Here is a 21,497-nt window from a genome sequence, read left to right on the forward strand (position 1 = left end):
GTCTAATGCAGGTCAATGTAAGTTCTTATTTAGATTTATGATAGGAAATATATAACGTCAGATACCAATGAAGCCTGGCTAATAAAGTCAGGGATACCAGTGTTATGTTTCATTATAATGATGTGAAGATAATGCCTTTAGCTGCATAACCACCACATTAGCTACAGACCATAAAGAAATCTTTATGAAATCACAGGGTCAGATTCATTAAGAGAAAAATCTCGATTTTTTCCAGTCTTTTCCCCCCCCCTCAATCAGAAGCATTTTTGATTGGTAAAATCCCTCATCACTATCATATCAGATCTCATTTACTGGCACCAAAAGTCATGTAAACTCTAAAGAATCAGATGCCACATGGTACCCTGTCTTAGCACTAGAAAAAAAATTCTGTGGAATTTGTGCACGTGCCTGAATACTTGCTGAATTAGGGCTTTATGAAACAAAATTTTGTATTAAGGTAATTATCATTTCCATTACATAGAGGAAATTTGACTCTTTACTACTCCAGTGGACACTCAGAACAGTGTTATCAGCATCAACAGAAAAAGCCTGCTTCAGGTTAAAACATGCAAGTGAACACAAGTTGCAAGAACAAGAAGAAATTATTAGTGGTTTTCCACCTCCACCAAAATCCTCAGGATCCAAAACAGGAATTTACAACGCTTGGCAGAATAAAAATTAAACCCCTCTCAGAAATGTCAATATTTAAAATACGTAGTATGACCATAATTTAATGAGTTCTTTAAAAAAAACAGCACATACATGAAATGCACATCCTTCAAAACTATTTTTCCCCAACATTGGAATTGAACATCCTAGGCCTAGGAATGTTAAGTTATTCTATACAATAAAATAATTTATTTTAGGTAGTTCAAACACCATTTATTTAAGCCTTATGATATGCAAATCACGCATGTATGCATGGTTTATATCTGTTCATGTAACCCTTTTGGGTTAACAAGAAAGAATCAAATTTGATGAGAATTTAAACTATAGGGACAAGCAACTCTGTGTTCACCTAAATGCTGGATGCATGTGTATGTTTATATGTGTATGTAGTGAGCATATGTATAAGCATAAACAACTTGGAAAATTCAAGCCTTGTACAGGCATAAATTCTCACCTGAGAGGCAGATGTGCACACGTTCCATAGTAGATAGAAATGAAAGCAATGCTTTGAGTACAGCCTAGCAAAGTTAGAACTAGTAATAACACAGTTCTATAATGAAGGCAAAAGTACTAATAATTCATTCTGAAAGAACAAGGAATGGATTTACCATCAACTCAGGTATTCATAGTCTATTAACTAGCAAGCACCGAACTCTAACACTGCTGATCTGCTCAAACTTGAAGCTGTAATGGACTCTGCAATGGGCTGCTATTCCTACCTCTAGCCTGCCTGCTTCGTCAGGTAGCCTGTACCAACCTGAATGTAATCAGTCAAAGATATGCAATGGTACACCATTGGTGCATTAATAACATTTTATTCTACTGACCTTGATCATTCTGTACAAAGATCTTGGGTGCTACACAGGTTCAATACATACTAAGAATGGATGGAAAATAAAAGATTCAAACTGGCCACTTTGATTTTCCATCCTTTTTTGCATTGTGCCTTGCAGGTAAGCACTAAAACGATGAATACATCTTAAGTAAGTGCCTTCAGCAGTGTTTGGCAGTGATAAGAATAATCCTGTGCAGGTATGTCAAACATCTGCTGAAAAACAAATGAAGACCGAAGATACATTAACAGACAGTTTACTGTCATTTTATGAGCACTGCTCATTTAAGGAACAGGTAATCTCTATAATGAGTGTCTTTGAACCTGTTACAGGGTTAATCCAGGATCTTGATAGACATGAAAAACATGAAAAACTTTTATTTTCAATAACTTCCTTTAAAAAGAGCATTTAGAGACTGGACTTAGAGAAAGGATGATAGTACTCCTGGCTAGTCTGGAGAAGTCAAATGTGCACCAAAAAGAAAGCCTCGAACTTTTTCCTGCCCATGCAAGGCATTCATTAGCCTCACAAATAACCGAAAAATCAGCACTGCTAGGGCTTTCACAAGTAGATGAGGGTGTCAAGGGAGAGGCAAAAATCCATCCCGCAGGCAGCGAGTCTCAGGAACCTCAGAATGCTGGCAGTGGCTTCGTTAGAAACCAGAAAGCTTTCCTATGCCAAGAACAGACACTAAAATCTCAGACAGTTAATGCAAGAACAGGATAGACAGGAGTGAGAATATTCTGAGATTTTGAAAACATACTCTCACCACGTGTGGACTGAAAGGTTCTCAGGATGGGCCAAATGAAATATTCCATTTCAGTGTTGACATTCTTTTAACTAAAACTAATTTCCAAACTGAAAACAACCCACCAAAATAATCCAAATTCCCATTTTTACAAATATTAGAACTGGATGTTTCAACAGTTTCAAAGCTATTCTTTTTTTCCCAAAATATAACTTATCACAAGCAAACCTCCCTTTCTATCTGGGAACACAGTGGCTTAGACAAATCAGCATTTTCAAACACAGCCTTTACTCAGAAAGCTCCTGACCACTTACACTGAAAATATTTTTCATAATAATTTACTGGTTGTCTTAGGACAACTGAATTCTGCAGTTCTGTGTCTGCATCAACTATTGACGCACGTAAACATATTCCTCTAATTATTCCATATGCATGCAATGCCTCACCCTATTTCATTTTTATAACTGTGCATGCTTAACGCATTCCTTCTCTGCAATGTCCAAAACTATCTTTGCATTCTCAACAAGAAACATATTTCTCATTCACACATCTTGGGCCAAACCCAGATGGTATTAGTTTCCTACAAGGGTATTTCCTGTATGTCTGAATTGTCAACACGGCTGTGGATTGCCATCATTCTCCTCTTATGTACAGATTCTAGTCATGAAGAGCAAACCGTATATCCTCCACCACCCTGGTTTTTCCATTTGGCACATTTCATAAAAATATTCATGTCTGTCTTCAAATTATTAATATTTTTGCACAATTTTAGTTGAGAAGTACAGACAAGATCTATATGAGTGATCCACAAAAATACTTGATTATTTTGGCTTGCCCTGATGCTCACAAAATGTTGGTGAAAAAATCTGGATTTCTCTGGATTTATTTACTCCTTATTTTCATGTTGCTGGCAAATTACATATACTTTTTAAGACCTACTGAAAGAACTCAAATTATTTGATTACTTGAGTCAGTATTTGAAATCCAAGCTTTTTGCTAAGCTGCAACAATTTAGCTAACTTGTATGATAGCCATTCTGCCCTCTCCCTGGCTGTCCATCCCTGAGGCACTGCGAGGCCAATGGGATTGGCAAGATAACAGTGAGAAAAATGCTTAGACGGTACCAGAGAATGTGAATGCTTTTTTTTTTTTTTTGTCTTCAGCTCCCATTCAGCACTTTTTCGGAAACACAAGGGTGCAGTCACTTAAGTATCTTTTTGACCCAGGTACAAAACATGATGCGCATGCACAGTTTTGGTTGAAAAAAGATGCGATAATAGCTTTTTTTTTTCCTGTCTGCCTTTGCATCAGGACTCCAGCAAGTGCAATCCTTATATTTCAAACAGTTTGATTTCAGGCAATGAATACTCTTCTGATGTGCTAGCATGTGGAAGCTTAAAACCCAGTAGCAGATGCTGGACTTCTAAATTTCTTTTCTGTTTGCATTTGTGCCAATAATATAAGATTGTTTACTGTTTGAAACAATTGAATGGACAAAGAACACAGGTATAAACAAATTAAAATTGGAGTAAATAGACATAACAGTTGTCTAGACTTCATACAGTAGATCTGTTGTATGTCTGATGGTAAAATGTTGAAGAATACTTACAGAGCTTCTAAGAATAAAAATTCTGATTTTGTCTATTATGTTTAGCATAACCATCTACTGAGAAACCAGTAACATATGCAACCAGCATTTGCTTTGAAGATATGACACATCATTATCAAAACTATGCTGGATGCTGATGCTAAATATAGGCTGAAATATCCCTTTCCATGCACCCAGATTTCAGCAGTCCAAAAGTTCCTTGGATGTTAGGGAACAGAATAGCATTTGGTTTATCTCTAGAATTTGAACACACATTCTTTGGCAACTGAAAAATAGTGACGTGTTCCCATTTTCTGTGCCTGCAGGAAAGCCTCACACTCTTACATGGGGGTTCTGTCTTGAGAGAATCCAAGACAAGCGGATAGGTGCAAGATAAGCATCCATTACAGTTATCCTTTCATATGCTTCCTGTTTCTGCCCCATGTTTTTAAGGCACCTGAACTTTTCTGCTATGAATTGTCTTCAATTTCCCAATCAAAAAACATTCAGATAATAAGATTTTCCAGTTTCAAAAAATAAAAAGAAAGGCATGTTGAGCTGTCTTGCAGAAAACACTATCCTATCTTTGTTACATAGCTTCAGAGCCTAAAGGTAGAAATCTGCTAAAGAAATAACCTTCAGTGAAGAATACCTTTATATTTTACACTGTAGATTAGTATCAGTTTGATAAGCCCCAGAAATCACTCTTCTCTTAAAACAGTGATAGCCATACTCCTAAGGCCCACAGTTAAATCAAGGTTATTTTGCAAATATGAGTGATTACTGTAGTAATGTACTAGGAGAAAAACGTAAGTGGGGTGTATGTAAAGAAGTGCCTCTAGTCTCTATGACACTCTGGCAAAAGGTGCCTTCTTTAAGGTGTGTTTTTTTTTCCCTTTTTCTTTTTTTCTTTGGCAAGATGCAGACTGCTAGCAACTTACTTTTACAACTCACTGAGCAAGTTTTAATATGCATTAGCATACATACAACAGCAAAGATATGGGAACCCATCTAAATGGAAATCTGTAGCTTTTCCCTTCTAGTTGGGTGTGGTTTGCTGCTTTCTACCCCTGCCTCACAGTATTTAAATATATGCCTCATGCAAGTGCAGCATTCCCCTTGCAACGAGAAAAGGCAAGTACCTGCTTTAACAGACAACAGTTCACTACCAAGAGCCACAGGAGAAAGGCTGAATTTTTTGCAAGACAGAATAATGTCATCAGGGCATCTTTCCATTTGCATCTCTCTTTTTTTGAAACTAGTTATTTTTTAATGTCTACAATTAGACAGATCAACATTTCTGGTTTTAATTTAATGCAGAGAGCATGATAATTACTGTTATTCTGTTCTGAATTATATCCCTAAATTTCCATATAAAGTGGTCACGGTAAAACAGCATGAATTTGTTTTCAATTATCGGAGTATAGAATTTGTTGTAGGTTGGTTCATTTTACATAAGCACTGTCAAATTTGCTATGTGTCACCATACATCCTCTTTTTTTTCCCTCTCTCAGCACAAAAAGTCTTGCAACTCATTTTGAAGTGCTGTAGACTTTTTTGTGGACACTTACGAAAAGTCTTACTTTAGCAGCCTAGGGAGATCTTTGCAGCATTGTAAGATTTCTTTTCATGGCATATTTTTATCTTTAGCAATGACGAAAGCAGCACTGATCTGCTGAAATGTCATGCCATTTAAAAGCATCTTATCTATTGAATTATAATTCTTAACAAACTTTTTTTTGACAGCTCTCTGTCATTAGATTCTGTGTTTTAACCAAAAAGGCAGATTTTATGAAATGTGCTATTGAAAAATGAAGATAAGTTTTAGATACATAGTCAAGGAATGAGAACATGAGAAAACCCAAGGAGATGGCTAGGAGGACCATGGTCAAATAAAAGCATTGGTAGAACAATAAATCACCAATAAGATTAATTGGTATTGTTTATGTGTCTACAGAAATAATGTTTGGTGGCATTAAAACAGGGTCTAAGTTAAAAAAGAAAAAAAAATCTCTCTTGATTGGAAGAGGTCACAGTACTGGTGGTGAATGAAAAAAAGATTATTAGCATTTTGTCATCGTGTAATATATTTGTGAAAGCTAACGTAACGTAGTCCATTCTCTTTGGGGTATCATCTGAACCCATTTTATTGAACTATCCACTGAAAAATAGTGGTAAAATTTGCCTTTATCACAGAAGATGAGTAAAGCGTAGAAGTAACAGAAAGAACAAGAAAAAATACAAAGGTCATCAAGTCTCTTCTCCCTACTAAAAAAGGATTTTCATGGTCAATAAATTTCTTAATACTTACTGCACCCTTGTTCACTTGAATGAAGCTTTATCACTTTCCTAGAAGGCTGATTCTACAGCACAAAGACCAAACCAACGCAGCTAAAAAGCTGTTAGGAGAAGACAGTCTACAGTGGAAGAATACCGAATACGAAAAGTATAGGAGAGGAGACAGGCCAACTGAATAACTAAATAAATAAATAATGACCAGAAAATGGAGGAGTGCCAGGGAAATAAGAAGGAGTGTGCTTATTTTTTACCTTCCCTTAGTGGCCTCCACTGGTGAACCACTCACTGAATTGCTGGTGGAATGTAAAGCTTCCTTGAAAATAAATCCAGCTGGGGACAGAGGTGGAATCACCACCTGTGTTCCCAGAGGATGAATGCTGCTTACAGCTCAAGAGGCCTCTGTGGTGCAGGAAAGTGTGTAATTCACACCTTCTTGAGCCAGCTTTACTGAATGCAATAATCATCTGGTCTTTATTTGAATCTCCCTCTTCCGGGACTGATTTCCACTGTCTTCTGTTATTCCAATTCTCCTAAAGTAGTACAGTACATAAAGTTTCCCAGTCCAGATGCAGACCTCACATGGGCTCATGGCCACCTCCTTGCAAGCACACTCACAGTCGTATGTCACTCTGCCCAAAACCTCTCAATTATTGGCTGGCTTTTGGCAGTCTCAAAGTTTTTAGCTACTTCTAACCAATAATTGGGAGAGTTGTCAAAGCAGGATTCATGTCTTACTAGAAGAGTGTGAAGGAGGCAAGCTGTGGGTTTGTGTTGGGGTGGTATCTGCATTTATAAGTTTCATATAGTTTCCTTAGGAGGACGGGAAGAAAGAATTGTATTATCAGGGGACAAGGATTTTCATTTGGATTAAACTAAAGACTTGCCCAGCAGTACAGCAAACTCTGGAGTTGAGGAATTAAAAAAAAAAAAAAAAGTACAGGACTAGAAGTGAAAGGTCCTGCATTTAGTGGCTGGCTTCTTCAAAGGACTATGGAGGTAAGGAAAAGGAAAAAATGATCAAGGCCATGTTGAAATTTTGTATTTGCTGCAACAGAAGTAAGAAGAAAGTAAGAATTCGGTTCTAAGTTTCAGTGCTACCTTTAGATCTTTAACCATTTTTACTTATTTCTGTTCAAGTCACTTCTGTTCTGGTCACTCCAGTGTTTTCCTTTGCTGAAAAATTATCCTGCATAATAAATACACATGCATGATTCCTGTAAATGGGTACTCTGACTTTTCCCTAGTTCCAGAAAAGCCCCACTCAAAATCCATGCAGAATTATGTTTATGTATCATCATCTTACTACCTTTTGGTAGGTCTAACTTTCAGGCCCACTGGCACTAGAGGAGTGAAACTTCATTATTTTATTGGAGATTTCAATTGTCCTGTAAAAAACGAGCATTTTAATGACACTGAAGACATCAGAGCAGAAAACTTCCTTTTTGTGGAAGGTGCACTTTGGCCATCAGTGTTTTTAGCCAAATCCTGCCCTGTACATAGCTGAACAAAAACCACCTTTTGCTTCAGTAGAACTTGTGCTTAAACTCAAATATGGCCCTCTTTTTCCTGTTTAAATACAAATGTAAAGCATTTCTGTATCTAAAACTGTTTTAAATTGAAGTATTAAAACAGTGCATTGGTCAAATGGTTAAATCAGTTAAAAATATTGCTATTTTTTTATAAAAAATCCTTAGATAATGGCAAAGCCCATTAAAAAAAAAAAAAAAACAACTTTGCAGCACAACAGGAAAAAGGAAATGCTTTGGAGATAGGGTCTAGTGTATATATACTATACTCAGCCATGACATCAGTGTAATTATTTTTCCCTAAGGTAAATGTCTTATGTTACAAATTCTTCCCTTGCCAGAGGCCTCAGGCCCCACAGATGTTCAGATAGCAAAGCACTTGAGTTTTCAACACCCAAGAGGTCTATGGGAGCTCCACTGCTGTACCATAGTTACAGTCCAATCAGTTTCTGCTTTTCTCATTCTATATTTCTCGTCCTCTTTCACCTGTCAGAGAGAACTCCTCCTTGTGTTTCTCAAAATAGTTGATAAAGCTTTGAAAGGCAAGGTGTGCCCTTGCAGCAAACCTTTTTCTGGTTTCTACTTTTTGCTGTAGTCAAATTTCCATCCTGTGTTGGAGCCAAATTTCCAAAACATGTCCACTAAGCAAATATTTGCCTCTGAGAAAAATACTTGACATTGATCTTCAGCCCTATAGTAAGGTCCAGTAAAGGAAGGTTCAAATAAGCTGAGATTCTTTTGGGATCTCCTAATTAGAAATCTATTTGAAGAGTTCATATGGTACCGTCTGATAAGATGTTCCATGACCTCTTCCCCATGTCCTTAACAAATAAAACTCCTTAAGATCAAACACGTGGTAATGCATGTTATGGTATTTATTACATAGGAAATAAACTAAATTAAGGGTGATCAAACTGCCTGAACGAGTTACCCAGCATTTATTTTATAACAGTAGATGAAAACAAATGATAATAAAGACATTAGAGTTAATATTTTACACCACAAATGACAGTAATCACAACCATAATATATATATATTTGAAGCAAGTTTTAAAAGGCACTTTAAGCCTTTTTTAAAGAGCTGCTACTCATTTCCAACATGAATGTGGGATTGTGTAAATGAAAAAGATGTTATGTATAAATACCACAATTTTATATGAATGAATGAATTGTGAAATCAATTTTAAAGGAATACTCTGAATCTGCTACCCATATTGTTTACTATGAAGCCATACAGAACAACGAAAAAAAATGGATATGTCTGGTTTTGCATACTAAAATGGAGTATTATTAATGTTACTTAATTAAGGGTCATGCTTAAAATATGATCTACTTTAAATGAACTAGTTAGCGATACCAGTCAAAATATTCCCATGTATTACTCTATATACTATAGGAAATAACACATTTATTGGTATACTGAAATGCCAGCATCTCTTAAGAATAACTGCGGCATGTGTTTCTGTATTAAAGTATAATAATGCTTAATAACGCTTCAGTATATAACACCAGTACATAATATCACTACTTATGGGTGAAATATACTTTAAGAGCTAACATAATGTAGGTAACCAACCATTGGAAAATAAAAAATAAAGAAACATTTTAAGTTCAATGCATACAATTAATCTTTACCCAGCTTTGTATTGACTTACAATAATGTAATTCTTATTAAAATATTTGTCATCCTAAATTAGATCAAACTAGTTTTTAAAGAAATGTTTTTTCCTTAGCTGAAGTTTATAATCTGGCCTAAGGAAAATCAGTTCTGAAAAAAATATAGGATAGATGCAAAATCTGCAATTACCATGAGTAGAAGAGTGTTCAAGCTAAAGGACTTCATAGGCAGACATTGAAAGTGTGAGCTTCCAGTTTTAGTTATGATAAGAGATTGCACATTGACCTAAGTCACAGTCTGAATAATAAATCTTCATTTCAGCCAACCATCATTCTTTGTCTTCAGCAGACACCCCAATGGAATAAGAAGATATGTCTCATTCTTCTCACCCTTCCTTATACAACTGTTAAAGGTTATTCCTTCAAACAGTGTAGCGTAGAATGTCCTACAAGCTAATATGTCATGTACAGATTCTTGCTGCTGGTTACACCCAAGGGGAAACCTAAAAAGTGAAGGATGTCAAGAGGTTGTTAAGATGTCAAGAGAAAGATACAGAAATTGGACATGTGGTATCTAATTCTAAAAAGCCACAAATGAAATATAAAGGCTGGGTTGCTGGTTTCACAACATCAGAAGTCCATCAATGAAAAATAAAAATGAGAATAATTCTGCAAAAATCTGAAATTTGGTATACAATTATTCAGTTTGACAGTACCGAAATGAACACTCCTAAGGGATTTTACAAGATATCTGTCAATTATCACAACTTAAGAGATATAACACTACAGAAGGCTATATACTTTCTTGCATAACAGAGATCATTTCAAAAGCTATGGAAATTGTGGCAGTGATGAAATTGGAAATAACAGGTTTGCCAATTAGTAATAATGCGGAAAATCTACATGAACAATTGTTTCCCAAACCCAGAAAAAGTAAGTATGGAAAAACAGCTAGATTTCTAATTGACTGTAAGTCACCTAATGGCTTGATGCTGTGCAGATTTCCATGTCTTAGAGGAACGTTTCAAAAGTTTTTATTAAGTGCAATAGTAAATTGACTTTTTAGAGTACAGTGGGATTGGCTGACTTTGAAAAACAGAAAGCAACATGACTTTTCAGGAAGCATAAATGCATTCTAGATACAAAGAAAGTAATATATTGCAGTCTGCTAGAATAATGCAAAACAGAAATTAGTAGAAATACTGTCCTGATCTTATGAATGCAACTGGCCATACTTACTACCTCGCAGGTCTCATGGTTCATTCGTCAAGTTCTTGCTTCATGTGTACTTCATTAAAAGCTCTTAATTCAATTTTCACCTGTTTGCTCTATCAACAACTTCACTTTCACAGTGAGACTGCTCCCATGACATCAAGTGCTAAATAAAATCCTCAGCTTAATAACGGAATGATCTTCTCTTACTAATACTTGCAATAACTCACCTTGAATGGCAGGCCTAGTGTGACTCATTGACATTCCTGGGCCCTTAAATGACTCAGACTCAACTCTCAGGAGAAGAAATAGGACTGTCTTTGTCTGGGCACAACAGATAGAAACATTCATCAGGAAACTTTGCAATACGCCTTACTGTTCCCAAAGCAACGGATTTGCCTCTGTTTGCTTCAGGCTTTATCTGAGTAACGTGGTCAAAACTCTTAGAAACTTATACAATAATATCTACAATCAGTTCAGACTCAGCTCCAGGATTGCTTTTGGCTCGTAAAGGAGAAAGAGCTAGATTACCAGTCTCTTCATCCACAATGACTGCAACTGATTTGGCAGCTCTAACTAGACTTTCAAAACTAACCTTTCTGGTAACCCCCAGAAACTAAATTTTTCAAGCAAACAAATTAGCAAATTTTGGCTGCCTCTAAATTAGAAGGATTCAGATTTCATTGCACAAATCTCTTTCTATGGAAATCTCTTGACCTATTTACATCTCCGTTTCTGAATCAGGTTTCTTGTTGGTTGTTGTGATTAAATAGAAAGCATGGCTATCATGTTGAATTAAAATAAATTAAAGCTGTGCACTTTCCCAATTAGGCCTTTTGTGGGACATCTTTCATCAGGAAGACAGGCCCATCCATCAGTCTGAATTGCAAATACATTTTAAAAGCTTCATTCTCTCTTATAATTTAAAATTTCATAATTAGTTATCATGGGTGTGGTAGAGTTGCAAAATGTTGTCTGCTTATGTGTACAGTTGGAGTGCTTGAATCTACGACAGAGTCACTGGTTTTCAGAGGTTGGCAAACCCTGAGTTAAACTCCAGAACAACTGCAGGCTTGTGAATAATCAAATATATGAACTGAATTTGAATTGTTAATTAAATATTCTGTTTATTTCTATGCCTCAGCTACCCTCCCGTATATTACCTCTGCAGAAACAAATGAAGTTAAATTTTGTTCTTAGTTTAAACAACTAAAATTTTAGTCATAGTAATATTTCATACTTTTTTAGAAGCCAAAAGAGAAAATTGCCTTCTATTTAAGTACACAGGGTTTTTGCATTGTCACAGTACATTACATGGATCTGATGTTTAACATATAACTGTACTAATCTTTGTGGCAAATGTAATAACAAAAGAAAGTTGTTTGGAGATTTTTCTATTTTTATTTAAAAAAAAATAACAAAAATGTTTCTATTGAAGGACCACATGTAAAAACTATGGTTTCTCTGCACAGAGACCAAGGCTGCTTATTACCTACAGTATACTAGCTATGATGAACAGACCACCATAGTTGTGACAACTGATGTTGCTGCCTCCAGGGTAAAACAAAGGTTTACATATTACACAAGCAATTTAACTGTTTTCTAAACATATTGCCAAGACAGTGGGAGTTGGCAGCCAGCACTGTGTTTTAGGTTTTGGATACTTGGATTAGAACTGACTGCTGATTATAGACCTTTTTATGTGTCCTCTACGAATTACAAGCAACCTAGTAACCCAGCAAAGAATCCTTCGCAGCACTTAAACTTGTCTTCATGGCTTCCCAAAGATTACATACACAAATCATTCCACAAAAGTGGTGCAAGAGACTTGTGCATAGATAACTACATAAGACAATTGTCTTGTTCTAACTCTTAAAGAGTTCTCCAAAGTGAAATGTTTTATAATCCTTTTTGTGCAGTAGTCAGGAAAGAAATAAAAGAGTTTGGGCAAAGATTATCCACAAGAAAGAAACTTTTTTTTGGGTTCCAGCTGCAACACAATAAGGAACATAATTAACTTCACAATTCTTTGTGTTTTTCATTTGACTGCAGGGAGGAGATGAAAGAGGACTGTTAAGCCTTGCATTCCATCCCAATTACAAGAAAAATGGAAAGCTGTATGTGTCTTATACCACCAACCAAGAACGGTGGGCTATTGGACCTCATGATCACATCCTTAGGGTCGTAGAATACACAGTATCCAGGTATCATTAGAAGTCTAAAATTCACAAATTTTGTATTTATCAGCAATCTTCTTCAGTTTTGTATATCCTATTTCTAAAATGAACTCAGACTTACAAAGCACATACTTGGGCACTTGCAGAAAAATTATTGCTGATATGTATTTCAAACAGTATTTTTGGAATACCAGTAAGTATAATGATTTATCCTTTTTAAGATTTCTTTTTAATTATTCTGTCATTTTAAAATTATATTTATTTCCTACCTTGTGTATGGACAGCAAAATAATTTTTGTGAATGCTGAAAAATTGAAATTTCTCAGAAATTATTGTTGGGCATTTTTCTACCAAGTTAAAACATCCACCTCTTAAAGTATAATTTGAATGACTCAAGTTTATTTTTAGAAAGAAAACCTATGATAGTGAGCTGTGAAAACTGTTTTCATATCTTTGTATTGCAGGAAAAACCCACACCAAGTTGATATGAGAACAGCAAGAGTGTTTTTAGAAGTAGCAGAGCTACATCGAAAACACCTAGGAGGACAGCTTCTGTTTGGCCCAGATGGCTTCCTATACATTTTTCTTGGAGATGGCATGATTACTCTAGATGATATGGAAGAGATGGATGGCTTAAGGTACAAAAACTACCAATGGATAGATTTATGTGGTCTTCTCTTTTTGCACAGTATTTGGGGTCAGAACCAAAAATGACCAACAGTTGTCAGCACAAATCTTACCCTTTCTTTACTACATCACCCCAGTATTTTCAACACCTGAATTTAGCAGTTAATTTTCAGAACAGTCTTACTACTTAGAAACATCTTGTTGTAGTTGTGTGCTATCAGACCCCATAAACATTGGGTTTCATACATCACCAGCACATGTAATTCTATTTAAACACCAATTAGACTTCTTTTTTTACAAACTATTATTCTATGAACAGGACAACTTTATTGAGCAAATGTTCTAACAGACACATACCAGAGTCAATAACAACACTGTATCCCTTAGGAAAATGTCTAGAAAATTTATGAAGCAATCCTGCTTTGGTTCTACCTATACAATTTTCTCAACTAGCTTTGACCCTGTTTTATTACATTATAAAATCATAGAATCATTTGGGTTTGAAGGGACCTTAAAGATGATTCAGTTCCAACTCCTCTGCCAGGGGCAGGGATACCTTTCACTAGATCAGGTTGCCCAAAGCCCTATCCTATGTTAGAGTTGCAAAGTGTTGGCCCAATATTTGCTTTAGTTTAGAGAAAGAGTGATACTGAGCCTTTACAGACCTAAAAGTAGTTGCTATGCTCAAAGGCTTCTTTGGCTCAGCAGAATAGCAGGTGCTCCTGAACCTTACAATCAGGATATCCTTAACACCAAGACCAGAGAGCAATTATTTTAAATTAATATAGAAAAAGGGGGGTGACTGAAACAGATGCTGTGATACAGAAAGTTGTTCTTGTTATCAAGTTACTCCCCAGCAGAATGGTCAGAGGAGTTCTAGTATAGATATAACAAGGCAATGTGTTGGTCAAAATGAATCTTTGATGGGTTCTGCTACAATTCTTAGGACTCTCACATACCATAAAAGACCAATCGGGACATGAATATTAAGTAAAGTACACGGTTTCTTTTGCTGGTTCACTGTAGTATTATATGGGTTAAATATACTAGTAAAATACTTTAAAAAGACAATTATTTTATCCTCCAACTTTCTCAGTGATTTTACAGGTTCTGTATTACGCCTCGACGTAAATACTGACCTGTGCAGTGTCCCTTATTCCATACCGCGGAGCAACCCACATTTTAATAGCACAAACCAACCTCCTGAAATTTTTGCACATGGACTCCACAATCCAGGCCGGTAAGTAAATTACAATTAAATTGAATTACTCTGGAGCAGGTACCGTTTTCAGTCAGAAATATTTTATTTAGTCTGGTAACAAAATTTTCATAATAAAGGCACTCATGAACCTTTCTAACAGCCACTCCTCCATCTTCACATACATGTCACAGTTAGAAACAAATGCGTATTGGAAAAGGGTAAGGAAGGAGATGAGAATGCACAGCTATTACAAGTCAAGACTGAAATGGAAGAAACAACATACTGGCTTTTTTTTTTCCCCCTCTATATTTTTTTCTTTATGAAACACGAGAAGTTAATGCAGAGAGCTGGTAAAACACAGCTGGGATGGGAATCTGAGAAATTAGAACAGTAGAATCTTGATTGAGAAAAAAAGGCACATAGAAAACAAATGAGAACATCTGGTGAAATCTAAACAATAACAAGGAGGAGAGCAACACTTTAACTAAACAACACATAATTCAGCAAATTAGGTGGGTGGTATTACTGAAGTGACATTTAAAGTCATGGTTTAAAAAATTCAGAAATTCAGAAGCTGTTCAGACAAGAGTTGACCATCAGACTTCTTAACAGTCAAAAATTTCTACACCATGTAAGTCAACTTATTTAGCTTGGTTAAAGCATTACTTATTTCCAGTGTTGCTGAGCAGAGTAGATTTCAACACTAAGTAAAAGCATAGTTTTACTCCATGTTATATAAAAATAGTGCAGGGATGGGAAAGATATTCTCTCTTATATTCAAATCTGATGCATCTCTCAGATATTTTGGCTCATTACGAAGCAGGTCCCTCAAATGTGTATGAGCCACAATGAAACAGTAATCCCTCAAAATGTGACGCTTCATACTATTGAAGCCATTCTACTGAATCCATATATCTCATGAATTTTCTTCTATTGTCTTGTCTTACAGCTGTGCTGTGGATCGCCACCCAACAGATGTAAACATCAATTTAACAATACTTTGCTCAGATTCAAATGGAAAGAACAGATCTTCAGCAAGAATCTTACAGATAATAAAGGGTAAAGACTATGGTAAGTTCCATCCAGGGTAAAGCTACTGGGAATAGTAGGTTTCTCTGACTATGGAATAATAAATAGAAAACGGAAAACAATAAAGGACCGTAAAGCCATGACAAGTAACTTACTGCATAGTCAGGATAGGTAACCTACATAAGACAGAACATATGAAAGTACAGTACAAGTAGATAAAAGATGAAAGACGAAACAAAAATTAAATGTCTGAACTTTGTTCTTGTTTTTGCAGAATATCATGTAAATAAGATTCAAGAAATATGCTAGTTGCTAGTCTCTCAAAGATCTCACTGTAATTGCAAATGATGGTTCATAAAGAAAAGATTTTGGAATATCAGGAAGTGATGAAAATGTATTCTTAGTCATTCACAAATAACCTTTTAAGGTACAGAATGGAAATCTGATGTAATGTGCCTCCTATAATGGAAAAAATGAGATAGACAACAACAGAACAAAACCAAACAGGGAAATGACTGAGCTCTGTTTAAATGTTACTAAAAATGAACAACTTAGAGAAATGCACTATGCTACTACTTCATAAAAAAAGACTAGTTTAGATTGCAATAGGATAAACATACTCAATTAGGAACTTAAAATTTTAGAATGTTTTATGTGCTCTCTGAATCAGTATGATTGCCACTCACAATTTTAATTTAATGTTTAACTCTGATACCTACTAAGATCACTTGTTTGTTCAGGGAAGCCAGGTGGTAGTTACTCTGAGCTATCCTCTGCCTTGGTTGACCATTTCCCAGCTTCTAAATATATGGTGGTAAAAGGTGGTAAATTTCAAAGGTGTTTAAAGGGATCAAGAACTGACATATTTCCTGGAACATAATGTTTTCAGGTTTTATTCACATCTCCAGTTCTTCCACCTGTACTGTACTTAAAAGCAAAGCAGCTGTGCTGGCTAGTAGTACAGTCCCAACGTGTAATGCAATTGTTCTACTTTAGTTATTGCATGTATTTTTTGTGTGCATTTTATAAAAGCCAAACCAAAGAATAATATTTGGTAAACCGCTGCTCCAATGGAATTTTGACTGCATCTTTACTGTAGAGTGAACTAAGCAATATTGTGTCTATCCAGAACAGCTTGCCAGTATTAATACTAGGCTGTGGGTCAACTGCTTAAATAAAAAGAGCTCATCATCCTTTTCTCCCACACATAAAATTTCAGCGCTTTCTCATGTAGAATAATCTAGGAAATTCATTTATTTATTTACTTCAACCAAAAATGAAGTTCCTATGAAACAAAAAAGTCTGTTGGCTGTGGCTTTAATTTAAAATTATGCAGTTAGGATTTCAATTTGAGCCTGCTTTTACCCTGAGCAATATTTGTTTGCATGCATAGGAACATTTGCATTGAAACTTCCTCAAAGACACAATTTGATGTGACTAAACTCTGCAGTTCTGTAAAAAAATATATATGTGTGTGTGTGTAGGAACTGTGATTATAATAGCAGCAGGAAAAATTACCATAAGTAGCTACATCCAGCAATACTAATGTTTTATGGGAAGTAAGAGACAAACTGTATTTAAAACTGTGATTTTGAAAGAGTTTCTCAAACCACTGAATAGCTTTGAAAACAAGTTCTGCTGAAAATCACAGGAATTCATGCTCTTAGGTACTGGTGAAAAATCTGAGCACCCTTTTCAGTGAAGGGGGGTTTAATTATATTCCTAACATTCAAGAGATCTATTCTGTAGACTGTATTGGCACAAAAAAGTTAATAGCTGTAATCACATTAACTTCAATGGAAGTCTGACCTAATCCTGATACAGTTTTATTCTCTTGGCTTGTGCATGGAAGAAGGTAATTATAATGTCTCCTATCTAAATCCCTAACTCATTGTTTCACACACAGGTTTTGTTGCAATGTTCTGATTTTCCTAATGCTTTCTTTCCAGCTACACACCTTGAATTTTATAGAACATTTAAAGAGAATTAACCTATTTCTTGAAGTAATAATACTTTTCATAAATATGAATCAAAATATGAAACTGCATATGATCTAATGCTATGGTAGTTCCTTTTTAGAAAGTGAGCCTTCGCTTCTAGAATTCAAACCATTCAGCAGTGGAGCCTTGGTTGGTGGATTTGTCTATCGAGGTTGCCAGTCTGAAAGACTCTATGGAAGTTATGTGTTTGGAGACCGCAATGGGTAGGTTTCTTATAATCTCAGCCTTAAACAAAAGTGAACATAAGGTGTATTTAGTTATGAGCTTCCTGTATAAAAGAACAGCAACAGTCATTTTAAATTGTGTCACTTTGCCCATGTAGCAATGTGACAATGCAGATTAAATTCAAGATTTGGAAATCAAACAGCATGACATTCTAATGAATGGCAGCATACATAACATGTCTAATCCTTGGAATAAAGTACAGACAAAGACACTAACATCACACCTTTCTAAAGATTTTAGTTCTACAAACACTTACATACATCATTTACATTATAATGGGAATAAATGTTAATCATGGAATTGTTTGCCAAACAGGTCTAAATGATGAGATAAGGAAAACTTTTGGGGTTTTATGGAAACATCATTGATGGAGCAACAGAATTATTTTTAAATAAATGGGTATAGTTTTCCCATGCCAAATAGCTCAGTATTCACAAATGATTATCTATAGTATGGCTTGAACCCAATTTTGCAATGTTTAAATGAAAAGAAGGGAAATGCTATGCTTTTTAAGCATCTGAAAAATAACAGGCAGGAAATAAGATGTGATGAACTGCATATATGTATCTGTGGAGCTTCTTCCTGCAAGTGTGTACTTATTTATCTGGATAGTGAAAATTCTATATTTAAAATGTAATATAACAATATTTTTTTAATGTATTTTTGAATATAGAAATTTTTTAACACTGCAACAGAATCCTGCAACTAAACAGTGGCAAGAGAAACCCCTCTGTCTTGGCAACAGCGGTTCATGTAGAGGTTTCTTTTCAGGCCCTGTCTTGGGATTTGGTGAAGACGAATTAGGTAAATAGAAAAAACTATGTTATTAAATTATAAGTCTTATCAGTATTGCCTGCTAAGCTATTAAAAATCATAGTAAATGTTTTAAAACAAGAAATCTGAAGGCTAGCTATCCTTTGCCAAAGCTTTCTTCACTGCTGTTTCAGCTACACCTTACCAGCTGTGTAAGAAGAATTGAGAAGAGAAAGGGTTATTGGAAGGGTCAAAGGTCCTTATTTTCTCTCACATTCTTTGAACCGTGTCACTCACTATGACACAACTCATATGCCTGTTTTAGTTCCCTGTGTTACAGATGGATCCCTCTTTATAATTCCCCAATTATATATTTTATGAATATATATGAACAATATGAAATACATATGAACAATATGAAATAAAAAACATTCATGATAAAGTATATTTCACATTTTAGCATCAATTTGGGACAAGTGCTTATTTAAATTTTCAGATAGCAATGATTGTGTTGTATATTTCAGTGAGGTGAGTGGTCTCCAAAGTGTTTTTTAACCTCATCTTGCAAACACAGCTAGATCACAAAAACATTTGACATCTTAGGAAAGGGGAACTATTTCATTGTGTTGTTTTCTTTAACAGGTGAGATTTACATATTATCAAGCAGTAAAAGTATGACGCAGTCTCACAATGGCAAGCTCTACAAGATCATTGACCCAAAAAGGTGAGCATTGCACTACTCCCTAAGATCAATCTTCCTTTCAGCAGGTTAAAACCCAAAAGGTAAGTGTAGTTCTTTCATGTAGCTATATTGTGCAATACTTATATTAAATAAGAAGGAAAATTCTTAGTGCAGGGGTTTCCTAAAAGCCAATGTACCATCAGCAGCAAACTAAATAGATTCTCTAAAAGTAATCGCTGTCTCATAGAAAGTGACTGTCAGAACAGTAGCAGTGTAGCCACCACTAATTTTTACTCTTCAACATTATGATAAGTGCTGCCCACTTTCCCACTTAGATTCACATTCTTTGTATATTTTCTTAGAAGTTTAGACATATTTAAAGTGCAACCATATGGACCACTAAGGATAAAAGATGCTTCTGGTAGTACTGAAGCCGAATGCCTTGTAGGTACCACAGAGGTTATAAAGGGTCTATGGAAGGCAGAACGCTGGAATTCCCCCTAGTGCTACTGCTGCCTTACCTGCCACTGCGGTGTGACAGTTCACAAAGGAAGCTGGCTCAAAAGGTTAGTACTGTCTGACAATATCTACTCTGCATACTGAAAAGCTACTACAGAAATAATTTGACGGTACTAGCTTTAGGTCAATAATTTCTTTGGCTACTACCTGGTCAGTTCCAGTCTCACTTCCTCACAATTTCGGTTTTGCCATAAGCAAACTTGTCTGAGGGACAAATTCAGTCTTTCCCAAACATCTCCATTGTTGTATAGGAGACACCACCAACTGAGAAGTATACAGAGGACTGAATCCTCAGCGGGTGTGCATTGTTATTGCTTACTAGGTTTCAAGATCCTTCCACATTGCAGCACTCACCTGTCTCTCCTTCAGAAGGTTTGGAGCACAAAGAGAGAATCTAAGGAAGGAAAACTTCTGTCCTTGGACTGTGTGCCAAAAATACACTCAAGTCATTAACATTTCTTAAATCTACTTATTTCTTAATGTTCTCGTGTTCTTCATTAACTTTTCTTAAACCACAGCTTATGAATCCCACCCAAATGATTTATAAGATGCAGAATTAATATGATCAGTACAGTTATTTAAACTAATTTACCAGCTGTAAAATGAGAATAAATGAAAATTACCAAACCAGAATTTCTTGAGATGTGATCACCTTCAAGATCTTTGTAGAGCAGCTACAGCCGTGGAAATATCAGGGGACATGGAAAGACTGCACAAAGCCAGTCCCCTATGCAGTCCAGTGTGCCCACAAGTAATAGGAGAAAGTGACTAGCAGACACTTACTTTGGCTGGTGAAATACCACTTTCTTCATGATGGATCATGCTGCTCCATCAGACCAAGTTCACGGCATATACGGCTACCACATGCATCCTGCAAAAGCATCAAAAATTAACACAAAATTAAAAGGCCAACAGAAATAAATTTTGTCATACTAATTAATTTGACCTCATCATTCCCATGAGAACAACCTAGATTAGTATGTCTATTCGTTCAGTACCTACTTCAGCATGTTTATCCTTTAGCATCACATACAGTCAGATATCCATTATTGATTTTGCTGTTGACTGTTTAAGAGAAGAATTTATTTTCTTGTCAGAATTTAACTTCTAAAAATTGTTATGGGACAACATCTGAAATCAATAATAAATCCATGAAACTGGGTGCACACTGTTCTATAAGTTACAGTAGAGTTTCAGAGTTTTTTAATTATGCTACCCAAACCCACGGCAACTGGTTTGGAAGCAGATGTTACTGCAGGTTAGTGCAGTCTGTCAGTCAAGGTTATTATGTATGTTTTATTTATGCTTTCTGGTATTAAAAACATTGTTTTAGAACAAAACTTGCCATTCTTATTGGGATTGTTTAGTCTGTTGGTATATGGTTTTAAGTGAATTTTACACCCTAAATCCACTATTAGTATCTAATTACATGGGGCTGCCTTGTTTGACCTCGGCTTTTTGTTCTTGTTACCTCTTCCAGTAGGGTGGTCTTCAGCTGACATACCTGAAAGGCCAGACCTCCCATTGCTGCACTCACGGTTGGCTGTTTTCATGTATGGAAAAGGGTCAGGACTGTGTTTGGTTACTGGTGAAAGTAACCAGAAAACTATAAAATACTTTTGTAAATTGGCATACATTTGAAATTAAACAGACTGTGGCAAAGGGATATAGTTTTTGGTAATGCTTTCTAGAAACATGGGACAATTTTCATTCAGCCAAAGTTTTGAATTTTACTGTTTTTTAATCTCATACTATTGATGATTTTTAAGTGAAAGATGACCAATTACTTCCAC

General features: G+C 35.7%; 2 protein-coding genes across 4 annotated transcripts in view; one reads left to right on the forward strand and one right to left on the reverse strand.

Annotated features, from left to right (window-relative positions):
• The window catches only part of HHIP (hedgehog interacting protein), a 78,780-nt gene that overhangs the window by 38,878 nt on the left and 18,405 nt on the right, over nt 1–21,497 (forward strand). Inside the window, exons 5-11 of the mRNA XM_048071788.2 lie at nt 12,544–12,695; nt 13,133–13,306; nt 14,392–14,535; nt 15,446–15,567; nt 17,605–17,728; nt 18,424–18,554; nt 19,146–19,227. Coding sequence (XP_047927745.1) covers nt 12,544–12,695; nt 13,133–13,306; nt 14,392–14,535; nt 15,446–15,567; nt 17,605–17,728; nt 18,424–18,554; nt 19,146–19,227 — 929 coding nt within the window. The remainder of the gene's footprint in view (nt 1–12,543; nt 12,696–13,132; nt 13,307–14,391; nt 14,536–15,445; nt 15,568–17,604; nt 17,729–18,423; nt 18,555–19,145; nt 19,228–21,497) is intronic.
• Nucleotides 1–21,497, reverse strand: part of ANAPC10 (anaphase promoting complex subunit 10) — a 130,963-nt gene that overhangs the window by 3,284 nt on the left and 106,182 nt on the right. Inside the window, exons 5-6 of one of the 3 annotated variants that reach the window (XM_013175058.3) lie at nt 20,488–20,575; nt 9,764–9,782 (exon numbers count right to left, since the gene is read on the reverse strand). In XM_013175058.3, coding sequence (XP_013030512.1) covers nt 20,513–20,575 — 63 coding nt within the window. In that variant the 3' untranslated portion in view covers nt 9,764–9,782; nt 20,488–20,512. Of the gene's footprint in view, nt 1–9,763; nt 9,783–17,620; nt 17,751–20,487; nt 20,576–21,497 lie in introns of those variants that run through there. The other 2 variants (XM_048071800.2, XM_066996718.1) reach the window with 2 other exon arrangements.

Source organism: Anser cygnoides, chromosome 4 (genome assembly GCF_040182565.1).
Source record: "Anser cygnoides isolate HZ-2024a breed goose chromosome 4, Taihu_goose_T2T_genome, whole genome shotgun sequence".
Taxonomy (NCBI): domain Eukaryota; kingdom Metazoa; phylum Chordata; class Aves; order Anseriformes; family Anatidae; genus Anser; species Anser cygnoides.